The sequence below is a fragment of the Sorex araneus genome, chromosome 6, assembly GCF_027595985.1.
Source record: "Sorex araneus isolate mSorAra2 chromosome 6, mSorAra2.pri, whole genome shotgun sequence".
Classification (NCBI taxonomy): domain Eukaryota; kingdom Metazoa; phylum Chordata; class Mammalia; order Eulipotyphla; family Soricidae; genus Sorex; species Sorex araneus.
The window spans coordinates 106594324-106621116 of NC_073307.1; the positions used below are offsets into that span (position 1 = coordinate 106594324).

The following is a 26793-nucleotide window of genomic DNA, read 5'->3' on the forward strand; positions in this document are numbered from 1 at the left end:
GAGGTCCTCAGGACTGCGGCTGACCCAGTCGGACTCCCTGTGGAAGTCCTTTTTTGCCAAGACCTGTGGGCACCTGGTACCTCAGCCGGTACGTAGGCGATGCGCCCGGGTCCTTCCCTGTCCTGCCCCTGCCCCTTCTGCCGCTGCCAATCATCGACCCTGGCCCCGCCCCTTCTTGGCTCTGACGCTCTCGTCCACTGAGATTCGCGCCCCAAGGATTATTCTAACCGTTCCCGCCCTGGCAGCTGAGAAGGGATGAGTTGTGGGTGAGTCCAGGGCCATGGAACCGTCCTTGGGGTCCCTCTTGCCCCTGCTCCTGAAGGTCCCCACCCCGTAGTCCCTTCACTCTGCCCTTCCTCCATCCAGCCCAGACCTTCCCCGCCCGTTTCTTCTGTTTGCCGCAGCCCGTCCTGAAGAAATAGTCTCTGTGCCACGCCTGTGCTTCCTGCCCCTCCGACCCCGCGGAGTTCTAAGACCACGGGCCCGGGCTTAGCCTCCTCCAAGTGAAGACGTGTTCCTCCCATCCTCTACTCCATGACAGCCGTCGCCATCCTCTACTCCATGACAGTTACTTGCTGTTAGCAAGATTCTCTGAGGGAGCACTGGCCGGCTGTGTGTGAGTTTACCTCCCCCAGTGGCCAAGCCCGTGTGCCAGTCTCCGAATGGGGTGGTGGTGGTTAGAGTACGCCTGTGCCTGGGAATTACGTCTAAGATCGCTTCACTGTCTCCCACAGGCGCCCCCCATGGAACCTCACCAGCAGATCTCTCCCCTCTCTCCCCCTCCCACGCAGAGGAGAGATCTCTCTCCCGCTCCCTCTTCAGACCTTGGACCAGGTGAGGAGGACAGTGTATCTGGAGGTGGGAGATCCTGTAGGAACGTCCTGTTGTTCCAGAAGGTTCCCAAGGCAATTCTGAACCTGTTTTTTTTTTTTTTTTTTAGTCAATTTATTTATTGAATCACCATGAGAACAGTTACAAAGCTTTCGGGTTTAAATCTCCGTCATACAATGATGGAACACCTGTCCCTTCACCAGTGCACATTTTTCACCACCCAAAACCCCAGTGTGCCCCCTCTCCCACACCTTCCCCCTACCTGTGTGGCAAATGATTTCCACATTACTCTCTCTACTTTGATTATAGCAAATAATTAGCTAATAAATTTATTTGCTACTATGGACTGGAGCGATAGCACAGCGAATAGGGCGCTTGCCTTGCAAGTGGCCAACTCAGGTTCGATCCTCTGTCCCTCCCGGAGAGCCCGACAATCTACCCAGCGTATCCCGCCCGCATGGCAGAGCCTGGCAAGGTACCCATGGCATATTTAATATGCCAAAAACAGTAACAACAAGTCTCACAATGGAGACGTTACTGGTGCCTGCTCGAGCAAATCGATGAACAACGGGACAACAGTGCTACAGTGCTACTTTGATTATATTCAATATTTCGACACCAGACTCACCATTATTATTTGGGATTTTACCCCAACATTCAGATCTGCCGAAAAGGCAACATTAGACCATTTGTTTTCTATTGATGATTATGAATAGCATATGATGTTGAGAAGCTTCTTTGCCAGCCTTGGGGGAAGCTGTGGTGACTGTCAAAAGCTGTGGAAACGCCCTCTGCTGGCCTGATGATGCCTTACAACTCTCTTCCCTGTCCCAAAGTCTCTCTTCTCCCTTTCCCTTCAATTTCTTTGACTCAGATCACCCCCTGCCCATTGGTAGAGTCTTTCCTTACCCCTCTCCTGGCCTTGGATCCAGCAGGTGCCAGCCAGCAGCCAGAAGCCTGCATCTGGCTCTCAGAGCCTGAACAGTGGGCGAGCGCCCTTCGACAGCAGCTGAATGCACAACTCCTCTTGGCCACAGAGAAGAGGCCAGACTTGTCTTCTGAAGGCGCATTGTCTCATACCCGTGAGTCTCTGCACTCCCAAAGTAGCCAGGATAAACTGGCGCCACCCTGGGCCAGTCGGAGAAGACAGAGGCAGTTCCTGAGAACAGTGAGTCAGTTAGAGCAACCTACAGTGCTGGACCTCCTGGTAACTGAACTCCAGACTCTGATCTCAGCCGTGCTACAGGATCGCAGTCCTGAAGCATGGCATTACCTCCATGCCGTGCTGGGTTTGCTCCCTCCATATCGGACACTGCTAACCAACCGCCTGGATTTGCTGCCCTTCCTGGAGCAGCTATACCTCTGGGCTCCGGGGGTCCAAGCCAAGTTCCATCTGGACATGCTGAAGGCCATGTACCAGGCCTTTCCCCCAGACACCACTTTGCTAGATTGTACCTCCCACGTTGATTGCTCATTGCAGAGAAGGAAAAGAATCTTTCCTGGGCTCCAACGCCCAGCCTGCCCTTTCGTGTATGCCAGGTCGGGAGGAGAGCAAGAAAAGGAATTGGCTACGTGGCTGCAACCTCTGACTCTGCCTGAACTACAGCATTACTTAGGTATCGTTGGACCTCAGGTAGCTGTGGAAGAGAGCTGGTGGCTGAATGGGCTTGGCCTCCTGCCGTTGGCCCTGGCAACAGACATCCCCATACAGTATGAAAAAAGTGACACTGATTCTGCAGCACAAAAGCCTACTAGAGTAAGAGACACGGAGTAAGTGGAGAAAATACATTGTCTAGGGATTTGAGCAGAGGAATAAAATAAAAATTGGTGGGACATCTAGAATCAGCTCTCTGTTGATTTTAGGAATGTGCTCAAGCCAGCCCCTGCTAGCATTGGATTACTTCCTCTTTGTGTGTACAAAATCAAACCCATATTCTTAGGGTTAATTCCAGATGGAGATGCAGAAATTTATGAAAATAAAGAAGTTTAAAGCTTCAGCAAACAGATTACCTTTCCAGAATTTCTTAGACTTCCTAAACTCTTCTCACTGACTCATAATCCCGAGGCTACCTCGTTCTAGATGCTGGGTGCTGAGTACAGGGTTGTTCTCTCAGATGTTCCTTGTCTGATGAACCTTCCTACTCATGTCTGTGTGACCTAAGCCGGTTCCAAGGCAAATTAGAGTGGACAGTACTGTCAAAAGGGACTTTCACTCTGACCACATCAGAGCTGTCTTTCTGATTTCTCAAAGGCCAGGATTACGGCTATCCTGGCCTTTGAGTGATTATTCCCTCCTGCTCCTCCACTCCCCCCCAAAAACGAACAAACAAACCAACAAACCTACCCTCTGCCTTCTAGTTTGACTCTTACTAAGATTTTTGAATTCTATAGAATTCTTCAAAAGTCTTCAGGAGAGTATTCGAATTTGTCCCCAGCTCATGGTTTGATTATCTAAGTGTCTTGGCAGCTTATCTGTGACAATTCACTGTGAAAGTGTAGTTCTAGTTTTAATCAAACTTCATTTTTCACCTTGAATTTATTGTCTGGGCAAAGTTTTACCTGAAGCTTCAGCACCCTATGTGTAGACAGATAGGAGGCAGACTTCTAGGACTCTGATGGAAGCAGGTCTCTAACTGAGAGGCAAGTCAGGATGGGGGTGAATGCAGTTACACATCTGGGAAGATAGGTGAACTTCAGGGATTTAGTCCGTGATTGAGAACCTTATCTCTGGTCCGTGAATGAGAGAGAGAAGCAGATGGGCCTTGGAAGCTTGGCAGGGCTGGGCCTGGTGGGAGGTGGGGGGTGGGGAGTGGGGAGGATGAAGTAAGAGGAAGCCTAGAATAGCAGCAGAGGAGACTGAAAGAACACAAGACCTGGAGACTTGTACTAAAACTAATCTATCAGCAGAGTGAAGCCAGAGTTAAGATTGGACACCTGGAGTGTACAAAGGTGCTCCCTATTCCTCATTCCACCATCTGGACCTAGTTACACCATGCAGGACTTATTATTGAGGAAATGAAAGTTTAATTGCAGTTACATCATTAAAATGTCCTGATTGTAATTCAGGGTCATAAACCACATGGCTGATATGAACTTTAGAGTCGCTCTGTTACCACTAAAAGTGGTAACTTGTTGGTTTAAGTGTGGGCCAATTAATTACCCTGGTATTCTTTGGTTACATTCAAGTTTAAACATTTAAAGGTTTGATCATTTATTTATTTATATTTGGTGCTCTGGGGTAACCCCAACGAGAATTTTTAATCAAATTAATTGACTTTTGGTTTCTTGGATAATTGTCATATCATTATAGCTGACTGTGTGCTGAAGGGAAATAAAATTTGACAGTGTTGGTGCAGGCTCAAGGGGATTGTAGGATACACCATTAGATCCTGGCTGGAAGGGGAAAATTTAGAAACTAGAAATTAGCTCCTGATGAAGGTAAAGCAATATCCAAATATAGGCCTGGGGATCATACATCCCTGGAGCAAAGGAACAGAGATAGGAGATTTAAAGGGTTTCCAAAGAGGAGAAAACCAAGGACCATGGAGTAAACCTCACAAGGCTCGCTGGCTGAGGAGTTGGAAAATGCATCTTATATTGCTTTTATGCAGTATTAAATAATACTCACTTAACAGCAACCACATCAATCAGAATGATTATTAGTTATGAGAATGAGAGGGGTGATTCATTTGTATGTCACTGTGAACATAGTTTCTGAGTTGCATGATGAGCCCTTTTCATTCCATGTGTGAATGCTTTTGGGTACAGCCTATTAGATGGGCTGTGAAAATGCATTAGATCCTCTTAGGCCCCTAATCTAGTTCTCCTTCCAAAAGTGATGCTATCTCTTTGTTGTGCCCATTCTCTCTTGATTTTTTCCCTTACAGATTTCTGCTTGACTCGGAAACTTGGCGGGAGAAGAAAAAGAGAAGGGTTGGCTTTGTGCCTCAGTTTTCCCTCTTAGGTAACCAGATGTTGGCTGTTCTGAGAACAGAGAAATACCTGAAGAAGATCCACTTCCTTTACCTCAATGTGGCTCCCAGCCGGTACTTTAGGTAAAGAACCTATGTGTTGACACTTCTCCCATTCCCTATTTCCTCCCTCACCATATTCCTCCCCCATCTTCTGTCCAAAAAAAAAAATTTTTTTTACTGTTATAACAATATTAGTTGCTTGTTTGTTTGTTTTGTTTTGTTTTGTTTTGCTTTTTGGGTCACACCCAATGATGCACAGGGGTCACTCCTGACTCTGCACTCAGGAATTACCCCTGGCAGTGCTCAGGGGACCATATGGGATGCTGGGAATTGAATCCGGGTCGGCCTCGTGCAAGGCAAACGCCCTACCCCCTGTGCTATTGCTCCAGTCCCTTAACAATATTAGTTGGAAATGATCACTCGAGACAAGAACTGAGTGTTGAAAGCATGTCAAGCAGGTCAAGGGATATACATGATAACCTTTCAGCTTCTATACCACAGTCCATAATGCCTAAAATGAGAGAGAGAAAGAGAAAGAGAGAGAAGAGAGATGTCAGCCATAGAGGCACGCTGGGGTGAGGGGTGGCTTGAAGAGGAGTTAGGGAAACTGGGGACACTTGTGCTGGAAAATTATACTGGTGAAGGAATGGGTGTTGGAATGCTGTATGACTGAAACTTAATCATGAACAATTTTGTAATGCTCCATCTCATGGTGATTCAATAAAAAAAAAAAAGAAAAGAAAAATTGGTCCTCAATGTCCTTCTCCCTGGAAAGATCACAGTATCTAAGACAGAAATTTGAGAGAAACTTGCTAAAATGTACAAGACCACCCCAGATGTCATCTTGTGTTTGGATTCAGAACCCATTTTGGTGGTGGCAAGACAACTTTGGCTTTGGCATGATTTTTGATTCCTTAGGTCATGCAAAGAAAAGTGAGACCATCCCAGACTAGCAAGACATAGCCTGTATGAGAAGAAAAGGACCTCAAGAAAACAGAGAAAGGAAGGTAATAACAGAAAGGAAGTCAGGGGGACTGCAAAGGCCAATGATGGTGCTGGGGGGAAAAAAAGAAGTAAAGTTTCTGCAGTGACTTCATCTGTGGTGACTGTGCAGATATTTTTTCACGAGGATTAATGAATTTTAATAGGAAAAAAAAGAATATGTTCTTTAAAATTAGCTGTCAGAAGACTATAAACTCAAAAAAAGGCAGGAGAGGGGATAACTACTGATAACTACAAGAAATGGATGCCTGCCCTAGATTTAGAGGAAAAAGGAAAGGAAGTTTATGTTTTAGAAGTTATGTGCTCGTCAACACCCAAAAGGAGAGAGAGAACAAAAGGGAATGCCCGGCCACAGAGGTGGAGTGAGGTGGGGGGGATGGATGGGGTGGGAGGGATGTTGGGGTCATCAGTGGAGGAGAGTGGGCACTGGTGGAGGGACGGGCACTTGAGCATTGTATGACTGAAACACAAGCACAAAAATATGTAAATCTGTAACTGTACCCACACAGTGATTCACTAATAAAAATAATAAATAAATAAATTTTTAAAATGTTATGTGCTCGGGGCTGGAGAGATAGCACAGTGGGTAGGGCGTTTGCCTTGCACGCGGCCGACCCGGGTTCAAATCCCAGCATCCCATATGGTCCCCTGAGCACGGCCAGGGGTAATTCCTGAGTGCAGAGCCAGGAGTAACCCCTGTGCATCGCCAGGTGTGACCCAAAAAGCCAAAAAAAAAAAACAACACATAAAATGTTATGTGCTCGAAAGAACCTTTCATAGAGCTGGGACTTGGATTTCTAAGGAGATGCTTCCTTTCACGATTACCCACGGGGCTTAGTGATGCAAGTCAGAGCTTGCATCACTGTGACTCGGAATTCTGATAGGAAGATGCCAACCAATAGGTGTTTGCACCCTCCTAAAACTAGTAACATTCTAATGAGGAAACACCTGCTGCTGCCAGGGTGAAATACCATTTCTTGGGCAGTGCTGACAGAAAGAACAAGCAAAGGAAGAAAAAGTTTCTTTCCTTTAATCCTGCTTTTCAATCTTCTAGCACACTCTACTAATCAAACCCAATGAAGATAAGAAGAAAGGATTTTTAAGAGTCCCAGTTCCAGTAGACAAAGCAGAAATTATAGAATTATAGAATTATAGTAGAATTATAGCCAAGAAACAACTGCTTGATCATGGGCACTGTTTGTGACTGAAATGAACTAACATGCAACATCGGTGCTACCTAAGTATAGGAGAGAAAGATAAGTATAAGTGTAAGACAAAGATAAGGATCTTGGGGAAAGTGCATCAAATTCTATTTAAAAGCATGAACTTTTGAGTTAAAATAGTCCTACTTTTAAATCCCGTTTCCACTACTTATTATGTTGGTTTTGGACGAGTTACTTGATCACTCCATGCATCTGTCTACTCGTCTTTTAGCTGTGGATATAATAGTAGCACCCACATGACAGGAGAGGATTAAATAACACATGTCATGCCTGGTACATGGAAAGATTGATTGATGGTTATTATTTTTATTATTTCTGGAAGAGATGGAACTTAAATAAGACTTTTAAAAATAGGTATGATTTGCTTGGAGAACCCTCTCAGGATGGGAGATGCGAGCTAAAAGTACACTATAGACCGAACATGATGTCCACTCAATACCTATATTGAAAACCACAACAACCAAAAGGAGAGAGAGAGCAAAAGGAAATGCCCTGTCACAGAGGCAGGGTGAGAGGGGAAGGGAGGGGTGGTGGGAGGGATACTGGGATCATAGGTGGTGGAGAATGGGCACTGGTGGAGGGAGGGTACTCGATCATTGGATCATTGTATGACTGAAATGTAAGCATGAAAGTTTGTAAGTCTGTAACTGTACCTTAGATACTGTGATCTTTCCAGGGAGAAGGACATTGAGGACCAATTTTTCTTTTCTTTTTTTTTTTTATTGAATCACCATGAGATGGAGCATTACAAAATTGTTCATGATTAAGTTTCAGTCATACAGCATTCCAACACCCATTCCTTCACCAGTATAATTTTCCAGCACAAGTGTCCCCAGTTTCCCTAACTCCTCTTCAAGCCACCCCTCACCCCAGCGTGCCTCTATGGCTGACATCTCTCTTCTCTCTCTTTCTCTTTCTCTCTCTCATTTTAGGCATTATGGACTGTGGTATAGAAGCTGAAAGGTTATCATGTATATCCCTTGACCTGCTTGACATGCTTTCAACACTCAGTTCTTGTCTCGAGTGATCATTTCCAACTAATATTGTTAAGGGACTGGAGCAATAGCACAGGGGGTAGGGCGTTTGCCTTGCACGAGGCCGACCCGGATTCAATTCCCAGCATCCCATATGGTCCCCTGAGCACTGCCAGGGGTAATTCCTGAGTGCAGAGTCAGGAGTGACCCCTGTGCATCATTGGGTGTGACCAAAAAAGCAAAGCAAAACAAAACAAAACACGACAAACAAACAAAAAAGCAACTAATATTATTATAACAGATCCTCCTCTATCTTAACTACCCTCCATCTCCCAAACCATTGACCCACCATTGACTAGTCCTCCTGGCCCATTTTCCCTGGCCTTGGATATTAGTTCCATACTTTTTTTTAATATCCCACAAATATATGCAGTCATTCTATTTCTATCCCTTTCCTCTGACTCATTTCACTCACTATGATACTGTCTAAGTAGTCTCTCCATTTACAGGCAAATTTCATGACCTCATTTTTCCTGACAACTGTGTAGTAAGTATTTTATTGTGTGGATGTGCCGTAGTTTCTTTATCCACACTTCTGTTCTTGGCCAGATTCTGGCTATTGTGAATAGTGCTGCAATGAACATATAAGTGCAGACGGTGTTTCTTCTGTGTGTTTTTGGACCCCGAGGCTATATTCCCAGTAGTGGTATTGCTGGGTCTGATGACCAATTTTTCCACTGAAGGAGTCAGTTGGTCATGAACTTCCTGGTCCTAATAGTGACAGTCATGATGGCAACCCAGCTTCAAACAGTCGGGGAGGAAATGAAATAACATATTCCTTTCTTTAAAAATAATTTAATAATGATAACTTATTGACTTACCATAAGTTATAAAGTTACAAAATTACTCATTATTGAGTTCCAGGGGTATAATGTTTGAGCACCAATCCCTTCACCAGTATCCCCTTTGTTCTACCAATGTCCCCAGTTTTCCTCCCACCCCCAGCCTGTCTCTCTGGCAGATACTTTTTTTTTCCTTTTTACCTTTAGGTGCTGTGATTTGCAATCATGTATATCACCTTATCTCCTTTCAGAACTCAGTTCTTGTCCAAACAACCTACTTCCCTCTATCATTGTCCTAGTGGCTCCTTCCTTGACCTATCCCCCTACCCCACCATGGCAAACTTTCTATTAAGGACCTGTTCTCCTGCCTTTCATTTCTACTATCTCTGGGTATTAGTTATTCACCTACTATGTCTCTTTATTTTATTATTTATTTTTATTTTTTTCTTTTTGGGTCACACCCAGCGATGCACAGGGTTACTCTTGGCTCTGCACTTAGGAATTACTCCTGGTGGTGCTCAGGGGACCATATGGGATGCTAGGAATCGAACTCTGGTTGGCCGAGTGCAAGGCAAACGCCCTACCCCCTGTGCTATTGCTCCAGCCCCTACTATGTCTCTTTATATCCTGCAAATTAGTGAGATTATTCTGAGTCTGTCACTTTCCCTTTCTCACATTCACTCAGCATGACACTCGTCCATATAACAGCAAATTTCATGACTTCATTTTTCCTAATTACCATGTAGTATTCCATTGTGTGTATGTACCATAGCTTCTTTATCTAGTCCTCTGAAAGAACTTATCCTTTCTATTAAATTAATTTTGTTGAAATGACTCATGGTTTTCTGTTTTCCTGACTGGACCCTTACTGATACTATGTAGACTTCCTCTGCTATAAGAAAGCAGACTGTTTTTATTTTGTATGATTTGTTAGGGTGTTTTTTTGGGGGGGGGGTTCTTGGGATGCTCAAAAAATTTTCTGTATAAATTATTAGTGTTCAGACCCCCAAAATAATGTGCTAAATCATATAAAATTGGAATAGTCCATTTTTGAAAAGGTAGGGAAATTTGTCTTTGATATTATGGATGGTCCCAGGTAACCACCCTCAAACTTGGGATTCCGATACTGACCCGGTAATACCTTTAGTTTTAAGCACTATTAAAATACTTATTAATAGGAAAAGTTAATTTATAACCTGTAGTAGCATTTCTTTTTTTTTAATTTTAATTTTTTTTGTTTTCTTTTCTTTTCTTTTTCTTTTTCTTTTTTTATTTTATCACCATGTGGAAAGTTACAAAGTTCTCAGGTTTATGTCTCAGTCATACCGTATTCAAACACCATCCCTTCACCAGTGCCTATACCCCCCGCCCCCGCCCCCATCCCAACTGTATAACTGATGAATTTCACTTCATTTTCTCTTCACCTTGATTACGTTCCATATTTCAACACAAAACTCACTATTGTTGTGGGAGTTATACCCCCAAACAAGATAACCCTACTAAGGAAGCATTTGATAATTAGTTTTCCATTAAAAGATTGTATGTTTTCAGGTTTTAGAAATGGTCGCGGCCGCACGGCTCGGATGTGTCCCAGTCCCGAATTCCGGAGCCATGTTAGTTGCTGCTCAGTGTCGCCAGGACTCCATCTGGAGAAGGTGTGCTGGCTGCACCGCCACCTTCTGGCTCCCCGGTGTTGTTGGCCCCAATTCGGGTCCGGAGCATTTTCCGGGCCGCGTTGCTCACCAGAATCTGTAGTAGCATTTCATTAGCATTTGCAGCTGGTTATAACTACCTGCTGACACCTAGTGGCCGCTACACTTGATCATATGGCAATGCATTGTCATATGGCATTGTGGGATCAGACATGTACTGATCACAATGCAGAGATTATAATAATAAAATGAAAAGCCTATGCCTCTTAACTCAGTCACAATTCAATAGTCAATTAGTCATAATCAGAGAAATGGCACAACCAAAGATTATTAGGCACGTAGAGAAAGAAAAAAATAATGAGAAAAAAGAAATTATGAGAGAAAAGAAATCATGTGCAAGAGAACTAAAAAGACAGTGGCAGGACCAGCATCTTCAAAGATGAAAACCTAGGGGAGTAAACTTGAATTTTGGTACTGGCTTTCCCCAATGGCACTTTTTTTTTTTTTTTTTTTTTTTTTTTTGCTTTTTGGGTCACACCTGGCGATGCACAGGGGTTACTCCTGGCTCTGCACTCAGGAATCACCCCTGGCCGTGCTCAGGGGACCATATGGGATGCTGGGATTCGAACCCGGGTCGGCCGCGTGCAAGGCAAACGCCCTACCCGCTGTGCTATCGCTCCAGCCCCGCCAATGGCACTTTTTGACATCAAAAGAGGAAATTGTGTGCTACTTGTATTCCCCTCAATGACAGAGAAGAGTTAAGCTTTCCACAAACTCAGGAAGCTGTAGGTTGAAGATTAGGTTTCACCACAAGAAAAGAGATGTTTTCTAGTCCAGCCTATCTATCTATCTATCTATCTATCTATCTATCTATCTATCTATCTATCTATACATACATACATACATATATACATGTATATATATACTTTTTATTGAATAACCATGAGATACAGTTACAAAGCTTGTATGTTTGAGTTTCAGTCATACATGGTCGAACACCCATCCCTCCACCAGTGCACATTTTCCACCACCAATGTCCCCAGTATCCCCCCCATCCCAACCCTCCCACTGCCTCTATGGCAGAAAATTTCCCCCATTCTCTCTCTCTACTTTTGGACAGCCTATATTTGTAACCAGGGCCCTAAACAAAAGCCTGGGGAGGGAGACAGGGTTTTCTCTGTAGGTTCCTGATGATTCATAGAGGTGATTTTCGTGTTTTATTCAGGTATTTTGTCCAGTTTTTCTAATCATTTTTAAGTAGGAGTGTTACTATAAATTTCTAGTGAAGCACTGGTAAAAGTAGAATTTTGGCAATTGTTTCATTTGTTTAGTTGTGCTCCATTGGAGACTAATCCTGTTGGCTATATAAGTGTTTCCTAGAACTAGAACACTCAGCTCAAATATTACTTTGGTCTCTGTCTTCTGGACTGCAGTTTGAGGCTTCCCACAAAAAACATATCTGCTGTAATACTCAACTCATAACACACCTGCTGAAACATGCAAGTTATCTAATACCTAAACAATAACATTAACCAAACTTTGATTTCTGGGTTTGACTTTCAGTTCTTCATAATATTTGTTGCATCTTTCTAATTTGAAGATCACTCTGCTCTCTCTCTTCCATCTTTCTACTTATTTTACCTGCATTAAAAAAAATCCACTCTTTCTCTTTCTCCCCTTCCTGAAGTTGACACAATTCTCAGAACTCCCACTGATCAGATGTTTTTTTTTAAGGCCCTACAACCTGGTGGTGGTGCCACCAAAGAAGGTGAATCCTGAGCACTACATCTTCTCTCCATTCGGGGTCCTGCATGTCCATCCTGTGGAGGGCAATGAGACAATGACTCTGGGGACCTGGCACCGCCATTCTGTCCTCTGGCAGCAACTCCAGTTCATCCCTTTCTTCAAACATTGCCTCTTACGCAAGGCCTTTGCTTGGTGGGTAATGGTAGTTAGGGGGCTTGGGGGGAAGGGTTGCAGAGAGCTGCTGCCTGTCACTCTCTTCTGATCTGTAGCTGGAAGAGGAATGTGAAGTTGCTGATGATGGATCGGTGCCGCATTTTCCTAGAGAAAAATCTGCTCACGGCTGTGCCCCACTTTGGAGTCGCACTCCTTCATATCAACAGGTGAGGTGTTCAAATACCATTTCAATAGATAGTTTAAGAAAATATTTTTTATGCAAAGTAATAAAATGCTCTTTGTAAAATATTGGAAAATAACTCCCCCAAGGTGCACAGGACTAAAAATCTTGGTGCCAGAGATGTGGGCTAAATGGTAGATTGTCGTATTTGAAGCCTGATTTCAATCACCAGGAGCTCCTCGTCATCTGCTGAGCACAGCCCACACAAGAAGTGCCAGGAGGGCTGGAGCGATAGCACAGCGGGTAGGGCGTTTGCCTTACATGCGGTTGACCCGGGTTCGATTCCCAGCATCCCATATGGTCCCCTGAGCACCGCCAGGGGTAATTCCTGAGTGCAGAGCCAGGAGTAACCCCTGTGCATTGCCGGGTGTGACCCAAAAAGCCAAAAAATAAAAAATAAAAAGAAGTGCCAGGAGTGGACGCCACACAAATTAATATGTTTACTGAAAAAAAAAAGATGAAGACTTTATGATTTTCTTTTTTTATCATGTCTTACAAATTTTTTGTTTGTTTTTGTTTGTTTTGTTTGTTTGTAGACTGGAGCGATAGAAAGTGGGTAAGGTGTTTGCCTTGCATGTGGCCGACCCGGGTTCAATTCCTCCATCCCTCTTGGAGAGCCTGGCAAGCTACCGAGAGTATCCTGCCCACACGGCAGAGCCTGGCAAGCTATCCTTGGTGTATTCGATATGCCAAAAACAGTAACAAGTCTCACAATGGAGACGTTACTTGTACCTGCTCGAGCAAATCGTTGAACAACGGGATGACAATGCTACAGTGCTCTGAAAAAAATCTTTAATTATACTACCAACCTACACATGACCACTACATTTTGTTGCATGTCTTTCTAGCATTTTCTTCTACCACTAAGTTAGATATGATCAAATCTTTACTTTTAGCAGCTTTTTTTTTCTGAGTAAAGTATACTTAATATGTAAATATTTATACATCAACTTGTCCCAACTCACATAATTATAAAGGACAAAATCCAATGGGTCTAACTAGAGTGTTTGAGTATAAATTCTGCTTTTCCTGCAGTATTACTATTAATATGGGGAGGGGAGAGTAGTACTTTTTTAGTACTTTCTTCCTTCTCTGTCCAATTCCTGAGTTGCTCCAGTTATAATATAGATGTTTCAAACTCAAATTCCCATATGGTTCCCAAATAGAAGTGATTAAAGAAATAAAGTTGGTTCAGTGTAAGGTATGAGGCAGGTGAGTACCGAAATCCGGATTACATCTAAATAGAACAGTCACTACTTCATTCCAATTGATAGTTACCTTGGGAATACGGGCCCAGTTGTGTTAATCATTTTCTTTCTTATGAATGTGTCCATGGGCTACCAGCTTGCAATCTCTGCTATAGATATTTCCCAGCTTGACTAATCAGCATGGCATAAGGTGGCTGGACAGGTCTTAATTTTGTTGCTATTTTTGTTGGTTGGTTGTTTTGGTATTGGGACCACACCTGGCGGTGCTCAGGGATTACTCCTGGCTCTGCACTCAGGAATCATTCCTGGTGGGCTCTGGAGACCACATGGGATGCTGGCAGTAGAACCTGGTTGGACCACGTGGCAGGTATAAATTCCCTATCCATTGTATTGTTCCAGGCCCTATTGTTGTTTGGGGGAAACACTTGGTGGTACTTAGGATTTACTCCTTCTTTGCATTCAGGGATCATTCCTGGTGGGTTTGGAGGACTATAGTACTGCTGTTCCCAGATGGGGACAGAACCAGGTTGACCATATACAAAGCAAATGTTCTACCTGTTATATTATTGCTCTGGTCCCAAGATCTGAATTTATATCCTAAATGCTAGTAAAGGATTTTACTCATTGTGCCTACTTCACAGCTATAGAGAGAATTACATGAGACAGTGAATATAAATTCCTTGTTCAGAGTAACTCAATAGATACTGAATAAATGACTCCCATTCTGGTCATTCTTATCTCACTGAGAGCTGGGTGAGGGGCCTTACGAATTTTTTCTTTTGGTTTTTGGTTTGGGGTCACATCCTGCAGTCTCAGGACTTACTCCTGGTCCTGTGCTGAAGGATCACTCCTGCAAGTGCTTGGGGGACCATATGCAGAGCTGGGAATAGAACCAGTGTTTGCTGCTTGCAAAGCAAGTACTTAGGGTTTATCTTTCTGGTCCTGTCTCCATTTTTTTTGGAGGATGTTTAGAGATATGGAGTTCTCAAAGTGAGTGGCATGGGAATGGATATTAGAAGTAAAGTCAACCCCTAGGGGAGGTGAGGTCATCACTTTTGATTATAAGAGTCAACTATCCATCCAGACTCTGTAGTCCCTTAACCTTTCCTATTCCAAGGAAGAAGATTCTGTAGCCTTCTTCTAAGTCAGATTTTGGGGTCTATTTGACCTACTCTCCTGGCAGAAAGGTCACATGGTATAAACGTTTAGCTTTGACTTTCAGACTTCTGCAGGAGATGTATTCTGTATCCTGGCTTCCCAAAGATCCACAGTGGAGCTATGAGCTGCTAGATCTGAAGCAGGCTCTATTTAAGGAGACTCACAAGGCTCTTCATTTTCTCCACCGATGCCTATACCTCTGCACATCCATTCTTCAACTGGTAAGAGACACTCATTTCTGGTAAGAGACACTAGCTTAACTCTTTCTCCAGGGCGAGCTTCCCAGAGTTCCAGCTTCTTCTTGTTTACGCTTCTCCTGAGATGCCCTGTATGGCCTTCAGTCTGCAGATGACTCAGCCATGATCCTGTCAAGCATCTTCAGTCTGACTCTGGTGTAAATAGCTCTGCAGTCTTTGCTGTGAATGATTGAATGGACAGAGGTTTAGACTCAGCTTTTCCCTCGAGGTTGTTTCTGACCTTGTGTAGGGGGAAGGGCTATAATATATTTTTTGTGTTGGAGGCATTTAGGAATTTGAGAGTTGGATCCTGAGATTCATGCTACTTGGATTTTTCATTGAACCTATCCTGAACAATTGACAGGCTATGGTGACCTGTAGAAACAAGAATTCGTCCTAAATATGCCTACTTTGCATCTGTGGTACATACCACCTGTTGAGACTTCTGGGTAGCAGTTTTACCAGGTACTTCTTGCTCATAAGCCATCATCATCATTATTGCTTGTCAGATGGGACTGGAAAGTCACATGGTCTCTCACTAATCACCATATACAAACTGTCCAATTCTGAGAGGATCCCACATATTTTATAAAAAAATAGATGAAGGAAGCACATGGTCTGAGCAAGGTTTTGATTTCTATGTGTTGTACTAAACTTAGAGATTAATGGGCTTGTCTCCTTCCCCTGGCCCTAGCAACAGAGATCCCCGTACAGTATGAAAGCAATAATACTGACCCTGCAGAGAGATAGAACTTAAATAATCACTTGTATCTCTTGTCATCCCGTTGATCTTGGATTTGCTCAAGCGGGCGCCAGTAACGTCTCCATTCGTCCCTGTCGTGTGCTAGTGTAGCTCAATGGTATCTACTCGCTCCAAGAACAGGAAGAGCCTCAAACCATTCATTCAGGGTTTTGATGAAGAAGTCTGACCATCTCGTAGGTGGGCGGCCACGCGGTCTTTTGATGTCCCATGGAATTAAGTTGGTAACAGCTCTAGTCCAGCGGTCATTTCTGAATCACATTACATGTCTGGTCCATCTGATTTTTGATGCCTTGGCAAACAAGACAGTGTCCCTGATTCTTGATCATGGACAGAGGTCGGAACTCTGGATTCCTTCTATTACTTAAGTGAAACGTGATACTCCAAGCATAGCTCTTTCGATTCCTCTTTGGGATACCCAAATAGTGTTCTCATCCTGTTTTCGTAGGGTCCAGCCTCTCAGGCATATGTTAGTGCAGGAAGAATGGTGGAGTCGAAAAGATGTGTCCAGAGCCAAAGTTTCTTTGTCCTCTTAACCACTTCTTTGACCTTCTTTGACGCTCTTGAAAGCGTTCCACACTGCTCTCTCCCTCCTGCGCAGTTCTGGCGCCAAGTTGCTCATGTTAAATTCTCGACCGAGGTACACATAGCTGCCACATTTGGAGATATTCGTTCCATTGAGAGCAAATGAAATGTCAGGGACTAGTTCATTTTTCATGAACATCGTTTTGCCGAGATTCAGCTGCAGTCCGACCTTTCCACGCTCATGGTCAAAGTCGGCCAGCATTTGTGCCGCTAGGGTAATGTATGGTGTTTTGAGAACGATGTCATCAGTGAAATGGAGGTTGTGTAGTTGCTAACCATCTATCTTTACTTTCATTCCTTTCCATTCCAGTCTTCGAATGACGTTCTTGCGGGTGGCACTGAAGAGTTTCGGTGAAATGGTATCACCCTGCCGAACCCCTCTCTTTACTCAATGACCACTTCCTTGTAGAATGGTGAGATTTTGGTGGTGAATTTGTAATACAGCTCACAGAGTATCTTGATGTATTGAGTTTGAATGCCTTGTTTGGCTAGGGCTTCAATGACCTCTTCAGTCTCAACAGAATCAAAGGCCTTCTTTAAATTGATGAATGTTAGACAGAGTGGCATCTTGAACTCTCTCGAAATTTCAATGAGCTTAGTCACTGTGTGGATATGGTCGATTGTGTTGAATCCTTTTCAGAACCTGGCTTGCTTGCATGGTTGTCCTTTCTCTAGTGTTATGCCTATTCTATTCAGGATGACTTGAGTGAACAACTTGTAGACAACAGACAACAGGCAGGTAATAGTTGCCAATGTTGTGGATGTATCCCTTCTTGTACAACAGAATGGTCCTGCTGGTTTGCCATTGGGACAGAACCTTGCATATGGAGAGGTAGTGTGTGAAGAGCCAAGCCAGTGTATTGATGAGTACTGGTTGCAGATTCTTCAGGTGTTCGGGTCTGACCTTGTCTGGACTGGGTGCTGTACGCATCTTTACCTATGAAATGGAGTGTTGAATTTCGGAAGGGAGAATGTTGGGAATGGCATATCCATCCTGTAGAATTTGATATGTGGGCAGGTGGACGTGGCTATCAAAGAGATCCGAGTAGAAGTCATGAATAATCCTCTCCATTGCCTTTCCTGGGAGATGTGATAGATCTATCAGGACGTTGGAGGGCAGTCATCTTTGTCGGTCTTGTAGTTGGCGAAGGAACAGGCGAGTGCTGCGAATACTTTTCCTGGCTTCTGCTGCATCAGCCAACACTGCTGCTCTTCTCTCTTTGAGGTCTTCCTTTATTGCTTTTCTGCACAGCTTTTCGAGCTCAGACATTAGCTTGTGGTTGCCTGAGGCTCGTGCCAAACCACGTTGAATGAGCTCGAGAGTTTCCGAAGACAGGAGTCTGTTTGTGGCTTTCCCACCCTCGGCATTCTTCGAACAGTCATGGAGGTGCTGAACCAGTCGATTGTATTCCTCGTCGATGTTGTCAAGGACGGCATCTTCCTACATTGCCACAATAATGCCAAAGAGCTCCCAGTTGCTGGTCATTCTGGGAATTCTCTTCTTAAACTTAAACTTTGCAGACCTTTCTCCCTGCTCTGTGAAGTAGAATTTTGCATTAAGGAGATGGTGATCCGATCCCGTTTGGAATTTTGGGACAACAGCGACATTGGTCAAGCAAGACCTTCAGTTGAATATGACGTGGTCAATTTTGTTGTGGGAGACTCCCATGTCCAACATTTAGATTTGGCCTTCTGGAATTGTGAATTACCATGGATGGTCTTGGTCGACATGATGAACTCAGACAGTCTTTCACACTGTTCATTCCATTCTAGGCCATGGGTCCCAATGTGGGACCATAAATAAGGCAACTTAAATAAGGCTTTTAAAAATAAATATGGTTTAAATCTAATGTCAAGTTAATCACTAGGAACACAATTGTGGAGTGTCAGAGATGGCTTTGACTACAATGAATTTCTATTCCCAGGAGGATTCAGTGTCTTCTCCTCCCCTTGTCCCCCACTCTAGTGCTCCCTCGCTCTCTCTTTCTCTCTCTCTCTCTCTCTCTCTCATTTTGTATTCTGGGTCACATCCAACAGGGTTCAGAGCTTATTCCTGTTTTTTTCTCTGTTCTCAGGGATCAGTCCTGGAAGCACTTGGGAAACCATATGGGGTGCCAGGGATTGAACTTGGGTTGGCCAAGTACAAGGAAAGTGCCTGACTTGCTATACAATTGCTCTAGCCCTCCTTATTATTCTCCTCCTTCTCTCTCCTCTTTTATATATCTTGGATATTAACCAATTTATCAGATGAGTGGTGGGCAAATAATTTCTCCCAGTCTGCTAATATCTTTTATCATGAATTGGTGCTGAATTTTGTCCAGTGATATTTTTTTCTGTCTATGTAGATTATCATGATGTTTTTCTCCTTTTATCTGTTAGAATGGTGAATTATCAGTGTTAGAACACCTTTGAATTATAGGACAAACTCATTTCCTTCCTCTACCCCTTCTTACCTTCCTTCTTTCCTTGATATAATTTTAAATTTTGACATAATTTCAAATAAAGCCAAGCAAGGGCCCACCAACTGGTGCCCTAAAAAGCCAAGCACTGTCATTCCAGCTGTTGCAAAAAAAAAAAAAAAAGAACCTATATTGTCATCTTGAATGCGATGAGAGCAAGAACAGCGTTCAAATTTCCTTTTGATTCAGGAACTATATATACAGGTAGAAGGAGTGCTTGAAAGTTCTATACCTATTTCTTGAAAAACAGTGAATTTGTGTCCATATCTTTATCTAAGGCTAAATAAAAAGTCTACCACTTTTCTAGTTTCCTTTGTCTTCTTTTCTTCTTTCCACCCTCTATATTTATCTTTTTTCTTTTTTGCTTTTTGGGTCACACCTGGCAATGTTCAGGGGTTACTCCTGCCTCTGCACTCAGGAATTACTCCTGGAAGTGCTCAGGGGACCATATGGAATGCTGGGAATCAAATCCGGGCCGGCCACGTACAAGGCAAATGCCCTACCCACTGTGCTATCTTTCCAGGCCCTGTATTTTTTTTAAAGGGGGTCCATAGCCACCTGTGATCAGGGCTTACTCCTAAATCTGCACTCATGGATTATTCCAAGTGAGGTATGAAAGAGGCCCTATTCTCAAGCCATTTGGAGGGTAATGGACAAGTACACAAATAACAATAAAATAATGATGCTCTAGACAAAGTGCTATTGAGCAAGAAATGCAAGGTGACGAGAGCTTTGTTGGAGCATGGAAGAGGACAGCCCATATATCTAAGAACATAATAGTATTTGCCCTGATATAGGCCTCAGTTGCTTCATATCTGGGTCTAAGACAGCTGGAACTTGATCTCAGGGTTAGCAGAAAAATAATTATAGGCACCAGTGAGTTCTAATCACAGATCTGTTGAACATCAAAAGGACAGAAGAGCAACAAGGAGAAATGCTTTTTCTATATAGCCTCTGTTCCTCAGCAGGACAAGCCCAGAGAAGTAGCAACTTAAAAGCCTTTGTCGGCTCAGGAACCTTTCAGATCTGAAAGGGACCTATGGAGAGGCTTGTAGGCCTTCCCGCATATTCTCTGTCCCCCAGTAGAAAGTTTTACCATACTCATGCCTCTACTGTAACATAAGGCATTATCGTGCTGACCAACAGGCCCTATCACCTAGGTCTAATAGTTCAAGTTCATATCTGGAATTATTGTGGAGTCATTCTTACCCAATTTGTCTTTTCTTTGTCTGATATATAATTCATGAATCTCTTGTTTACCCAGGCACAAATTTTGAATCCCACCCAGGGGGCCTTAAGTATATGGGTTTGGTCTATGAAATTAACTCATTGTGATCTCTCTTTGTCTCTCTCTCTTTTTTTTTTATTGAATCACCATGTAGAAAGTTACAGACCTTTCAGGCTTAAGTCTCAGTTATACAATGCTCAACACCCATCCATTCACCAGTGCACATATTCCACCACCAGGAGCCCCAGTATACCTCCCCCCACCCCCAGCCTGTGTAGCTGATAGATTTCACTTTACTTTGATTACATTCAATATTTCAACAAAAAACTCACTATTATTGTTTGGAGTTCTCCCCACCCCCCCAAAGTCAGACCTGTTGAAAAGGAACCATTTGATAGTGTTTTCCATTGCTGGCAATCAAGAGACATGAGATCACACGGCCGCTGTTGCGGCCGCGCAGTCCCGAATTTCCGCATCTCAGTAACTAAGCCCAGGGACATTTCTGCCAGAAACTGCATCACTACAAGCTTTTACTTCCCTTTTGTGGTGCTCATAAAATGGAAAAGCCAAGAGAGAAAAATCCCCTCCTGGTGCATCATGGGGCAGTGGCTCAGTTCACAGTCTATAGACATTTCTGCAAGAAGCTGCTGGTGCCCAAAGTAGTTTAGGTGGCCTCTGGGGTCATGCTCGTGCAGCCATGGGAAGGCCGCACACATGTGGACGCTGCGTTTAAGTTTCAGCAGAGGGCAGGGCCGGTACCACCCCCATCCCGGGATCTCCCCCACATCCCGTTGCTGCAGGCTCGTACCTCCTTTTTGTGTTCATAAAATGGTTGTCGCCATGCTGTGCCCTGAAAGGACAAACTGAAAGGGAAAAACCCTTCCCTCCTGGTGCAGCATGGAGCAGTGGCTCAGTTCACAGTCTAGAGACATTTCTACAGGAAGCTGCTGTTGACGAAAGTAGTTTAACTGGCCTCTGGGATCATGCTTGTGCAGCCGCAGAAAGCTCATTGTGATCTCTTACTGTGTGTTCTTCGTCACTGATTAAAGAATTTCAGAGCTAATCTCTACTGAAAAATTGCACACATGCACACACACACACCCACACACACATCTGCCTGTGTGTATATCTAGGTTCTTAGTTTCAGGTTCCAAGATCTGAGAGTTTTTCACAGAACAGTGAGTGGTTGGATTGGTCTCTGCCTGTCCCCGTCCTCTCTACTTAATGTTCGACTTTCTGCTGACAGATTCATGAGGATACCTATAAAATGCACCAGGGCCTGCAAGAGCGAGTGCGAAACAGCAAGAGAATCAGGAAAGGCCAGGGCTCCGTATACCTTCAGAGGGTACAAAACCAACAGCTGGAGCATAAGCTAAAACAGGCAGATACCTGGTTGCTGCATCTGGGGCGACTGGCCCGCCTTGTGGACTACATGATTTGTCAGAACCTTGTGTCGACCATACAGAAAGAGATCACCGCTTTTGTGGCCAACATCCTACAGGTGAGGTGGTGGGTGGCATATGTGGAGGTGGGTCCAGATCATGGGGAATGGACACTGACAACCAGCCTCATGAGTTTTTCTGCCTCTTGTTTTACAGGCCCAAAGACGGAATCCCTTCCTTTCAACACGTCTGGTCTTTGATAGTTTTGATCAGCTCTCTCATGATCCTCGTATTGAAAACATAACCAGAATTATAAACGGGGGCCTAGGGTTTCTCAAAGCCTCTGTTCTGAGGGTACGCTGGGCTAGGCAGAGGACTGGCTGTAGGGATTCCTCTGCTCTGTCATCAGAAACTCTCAGCCTGTTCTGGAGCCTCACTGTTTTCCGTTTCTTTTTTCCCCCTCTATCTTGACACGAAGATGCTGCAATCTGTAAACCTGAACACTCCCTGGAATTTTGAAGGTATTTAAGGAGACTTAGATAGAGGGTAGAAATTGGTGAAAGGCAGGGAAGCTCATATGTAGTGTGCTAATGGCATGGTCCTAAAGTCAGGCCTTGGGTATGGATGGAGAAACAAACTTGGGTACTCTGCACACTTGTGTTGGGAAGGTAAATAATGATTTTTTTTTGCTCATTTGTGCATGTATTTGTGTGTGTATGCCCATGAGTATAATGAAAGGTGTATGTGAAAATATTAGTGAGTATGTTAACCTTCTTCTGGTTTATTAAAACTCTGTGAAGTTTTTCTCTAATGTCAGAATAGCATTTCATTGAGTGCTAAGCCTGTTTACTAACTTAATTTATACTTGTTTGAAGAGCTCTACTTTAAAATTTTTTTTCTTTTTGGATCATACCCGGCGATGCACAGGGGTTACTCCTGGCTCTGCACTCAGGAATTACTCCTGGCGGTGCTCAGGGGACCATATGGGATGCTGGGATTTGAACCCAGGTCGGCCGCATGCAAGGCAAATGTCCTACCCGCTATGCTATCACTCCAGCCCCTCTACTTTTATTTTACTACATTTCATACAGAAATTAGTGGTAATAGTAATATTATTGAGCCTATTTTATTAGCAGTAGTTACTGATTTTTTAACTTATTATCAAGAAGGAAATACATCTCCACCTTTCTGTTAAAATACATGCTGGGATTGGAGAGATAATACAGTACATTGGGTACTTGCTTTGCCTGTGGCTAACCTGGTTCAACCCCTGGAAACCCATGTGGTTCCCCAAGCCCCACCAAAAGTGGTCCCTGAGTGCAGAGCCAGGAGTAAGCCTTTAGCACTGCTGGGTATAATCCAAAAACAAAATATAAAGCACAAATGCTGCATAAACCCTTTAAAATGCACTCAGTCATATCTGACCTGTAAATGCTTTTTGCTTTCCCACCTAACTATCAGGTTTTCATTAAATTACTGAATCACAAAATTAATTTTAGGAAAGAGTTGTTTATCAGTAGTATGAATAGATCATTCAATAGTTGATTCTGATAAGAACTGTGATGAAAGTCAGAGGTGCGTTCGTATGGTACCTTTTTTCTTCTCCCAATTTGCCTTTAATGTAATAATTATTTGTCTTAGTAAATAATGTTGGATTAAAAAATGTGGCTGTTCTTCCAATTTTCTGAACAGCTGTGGTTAGTTCTTTCCTTAAGTTCGGTAAATTCTTCGTTATATTTCTTTGCATATGTCAGCCTCTCTTTTCCCCCCTTCACCTCTGATAGTCCCACAATTTTGATGTTAACTATTATAATGGAATATGAGATTTTTCATAAATTTCTTCATTTATTTGAAATCATGTTACTCTCCTTCCTTTTGAGTCATTCCTCTATTTTATTTTCAGTTTCTGATATTTTTTCTTTAAGGTTGGGTTGACTTGATAAAAGCTTTTTATGTTAGATAGAAATTCTGTTTAGAATTTTCAAATATCATCAGTGTCCTTGGTATAGTACTTCTTGTCCTCATATAGCTCTGTAACTCTTCATGTAGACAAACACACAAATGTATTTTATACACACACACACACACACACACACACATTTGGTTGATATCCTCCAATTTGCTGTTCTTTGCTATGATAGCTCATCTTTCTTTTTCATTACCTTTTACAATTTTTTTTGTTTGTTTGGTGTTGGATTTTTGAGTCACGTTACGCTGAGCTGAGGGCTTACTTCTCGCTCTGTGCTTCTGTGCTTAGGCATCATTCCTGGCAGTGTTTGGAGAACCATTTACACTACCAAGGACTGAACCAGGGTCAGATGTATGCAAGGCAAACACCTTACTCTCTGTATTATCTTTTCAGTTATATCTTCAGCATATCTTCTGCAGTTCTGGCATTAAGCTTGCCCTTTGCAGACTTGTCATTATTATATAAGAACGGCTATTTTATTTCTGCAGAGGTCATCTGGAGGAAGATTTGGGTTGGCTTCCTTTATTTTCCTGTAGGTGGCGCTGTGGTTTTGGTGTTGGAATTTTCTTTTTTCTATGGCGTGTATGGGGGGAGGCGGGGGCAGGGAGTTGGGGGGGGGATTGCTGGTGGGACGGAGGCATGGGTGAGGGTAATGAGGAAATTGAAAACCTCAAACTGCTTACCACAGTGGGATGTTGGAGGGGAACAGTCAAGAGGAAAAGCTCCATACTGCCACTCTATGTTTATGTCTGTGCCACTCCAAACTCTTATTCCTGCAAAAAATCTATCTTACAGGGTTGGAGCAATAATGCAGTGGGGACGGTGCTTACCCTACACTCAGAAACAAGCGCAGTTCCATCCCTGGCACTCCATATGCTCCCCCAAGCCCCACCAGGAGTAATGCCCGAGTGCAGTCAAGAGTAAGCCCTGAATACTGCAGTGTGTGGCCCAAACACATGAGCACTTTCTCTCTCTCTCTCTCTCTCTCTCTCTCTCTCTCTCTCTCTCTCTCTCTCTCTCTCTCTCTCTCTCTCTTCTCCCTCCCTAAAATAAAAAGAAAGAAAGAAATTCTATCATATAGTCTCTGCCTGTGGTCCATGGCAGGATGGCAACATTATTCTGTGGAAAGGAGAATCCACTGGACTAGCTGCCATAATCCAAAACATTAGAACTCAGTATTGTTTTGTTTGTCCAAGAACTCAATTTCTTTCAATAGTGCAGTCTTTCACCTGTTTGGAAATTAGACCGTTACTTCTAACAATTTGGCTATCCCTGTAGGTCCTATGTTGATGTCTCTCTTAATCAGTTTGCTTTTCTGAAAATCAGGTTTTTTTTTTTCTTTTTGGGTCACACCCAGCGATGCTCAGGGGTTACTCCTAGCTTTGCACTCAGGAATTACTCCTGGCAGTGCTTGGGGGACCATATGGGATGCCGAGGATTGAACCCGGGTCGGCTGCGTGCAAGACAAATGCCCTACCCGCTGTGCTATCGCTCTGGCCCCCTGAAAATCAGTTTTTATTTATTTTCCCTAGAATGGGCTTGTGGGAACAATTTTTTTTTTAGTTCTGAACTGAGAATAATGTGTGCCTTTTGAAAGTATTACCAAATATAAAGTCTGATACGTACTTTCCCCTTTGCATATACTAAGATGCTATCAAAAAGTCTTCTGGTTGATTTTCTGCTATCAAAAAAGTCTGATGAGGGGCTGGAGCAATAGAACAACAGGCAGGGCATTTGTCTTGCTACAACCAACCTGGTTCGACCACAACACCCCATATGTCCCCCTGAGCCCAGCCAGGAGCAATCCCTAAGCACAGAACCAAGAGTAAGTCCTGAGCACAGCTAGGTGTGGTCCCAAAACAAAAACAAACAAGAAGTCTGATGATAAATCAATAGGTTGATTTCCCTAAAAAATCACTTGCTCTCTTCGCCTAAGTGCCTAAAGTATTTTCCATTTTCCACGCAACTTAGTAATTTTAGTAGAATACATATTTTGATGGTGGTGGTTCTAGGGCGTTCACACAGTGCTCCTGAGCCCATGGTTCTAAGGATTGACTCCAGGGCTCACACAGATGCAGTATTGCTCTGCAACTGAGCTGCATCCTGCGGCCCAGAGTAGGTCTTAAATCTATGACCAGTGAGCTGTGGTATACTCTTGGAAAGTGTTACCTTAAATCTTTTATATTTCTGGAGTATTTTTCTAAATTAAAGCTTTAAGAGTTTGCTCTTTTCCTTTACTTTGTATTTACATTTAAAGCTCCCATTTTATGTATTTTGTATTCATAAAATATTTTAAAATTTCTTGTGTTATAAAATAATCTTTTATTTTACCTTTTCTAAGGCATATATCAAGTATATTTGCTCTAATGCTGCTATTTTTTTTGCTTTATTTTGGGGGGGGTCACACCACACAGGGGTTACTCTGGGTTTATGCACTCAGGAATTACTCCTGGTGGTGCTCAGGGAACCATATGGGGTGCTGGGAATCAAACCCGGTGGGCTGCATGCAAGGCAAATGCCCTACCCACTGTGCTATCGCTCCAGCCCCTCTTATGCTGCTTTTTAAATTCAGATTCTAGTCTGAAATGACTATTTTCTTTTATGGTCATGGTCTGTTTCTCCATTTCCTAGTTTATCTAAATCTAATGTTCTTTGTAAAATATCTTTTTATTTTACTTTATTGAATCGCTGTAAGATGCACAGTTACAAATGTTCATGATTGTGTTTCTGTGTTCCAACACCTGTCCCTTCACCAGTGCACATTTACCCCCACCAATGTCCTCAGTTTCCCTCCAGTGCTTGCTGCTCGCCTCGCTTACAGCCAACCCTGACACTGAACATGGTCTCCTGATCAACAGCAAGGGTCCTTCGTGAGTACAAGTCCAGGAATAGACACTGAGCTCAGCAGGATGTAGTACCCAACACTTGCCCCACAAATAAATCATTTTTATAGTTATGTAGGGGCAGAGACTAAAGTTAGAGGCAATGACCAGAACAGGGAGATAAGTTATGAGTATTGCAATACAGCACTGAGATTTGATGGTGACTTCAAACTGGGGAAGTCACCAGCTAGGAAAATAAAAGCAGATGATGGTAGATATGAAGCAGATGATGGTGAGACTTGAATAGACTCTGGATATGTTTTGGATCTCTTTTGTTCCTCTTAGTCT

The 26793-nt window shown here is 43.3% G+C and overlaps 1 protein-coding gene across 1 annotated transcript; it reads left to right on the forward strand.

Annotated features, from left to right (window-relative positions):
- Window positions 1-540: 540 nt before the first annotated feature.
- On the forward strand, window positions 541-22174 carry DNHD1 (dynein heavy chain domain 1). Its single transcript, XM_055141763.1, has 9 exons — window positions 541-616; window positions 735-834; window positions 1764-2601; window positions 4719-4886; window positions 12233-12436; window positions 12514-12624; window positions 15069-15225; window positions 21519-21773; window positions 21871-22174. The coding sequence occupies exons 2-9, from the start codon at window positions 744-746 to the stop codon at window positions 22123-22125; spliced, it is 2079 nt and encodes a 692-aa protein (XP_054997738.1). The 5' UTR covers window positions 541-616; window positions 735-743; the 3' UTR covers window positions 22126-22174.
- Window positions 22175-26793: the final 4619 nt, after the last annotated feature.

Coding starts and splice junctions, on each gene's coding strand:
- DNHD1 (XM_055141763.1), top strand. CDS start 744: ATGGAACCTCACCAGCAGATCTCTCCCCTCTCTCCCCCTCCCACGCAG. Junction 12,437..12,513: donor TTACGCAAGGCCTTTGCTTG/GTGGGTAATGGT, acceptor TCTGATCTGTAG/CTGGAAGAGGAATGTGAAGT. Junction 12,625..15,068: donor GCACTCCTTCATATCAACAG/GTGAGGTGTTCA, acceptor TTTGACTTTCAG/ACTTCTGCAGGAGATGTATT.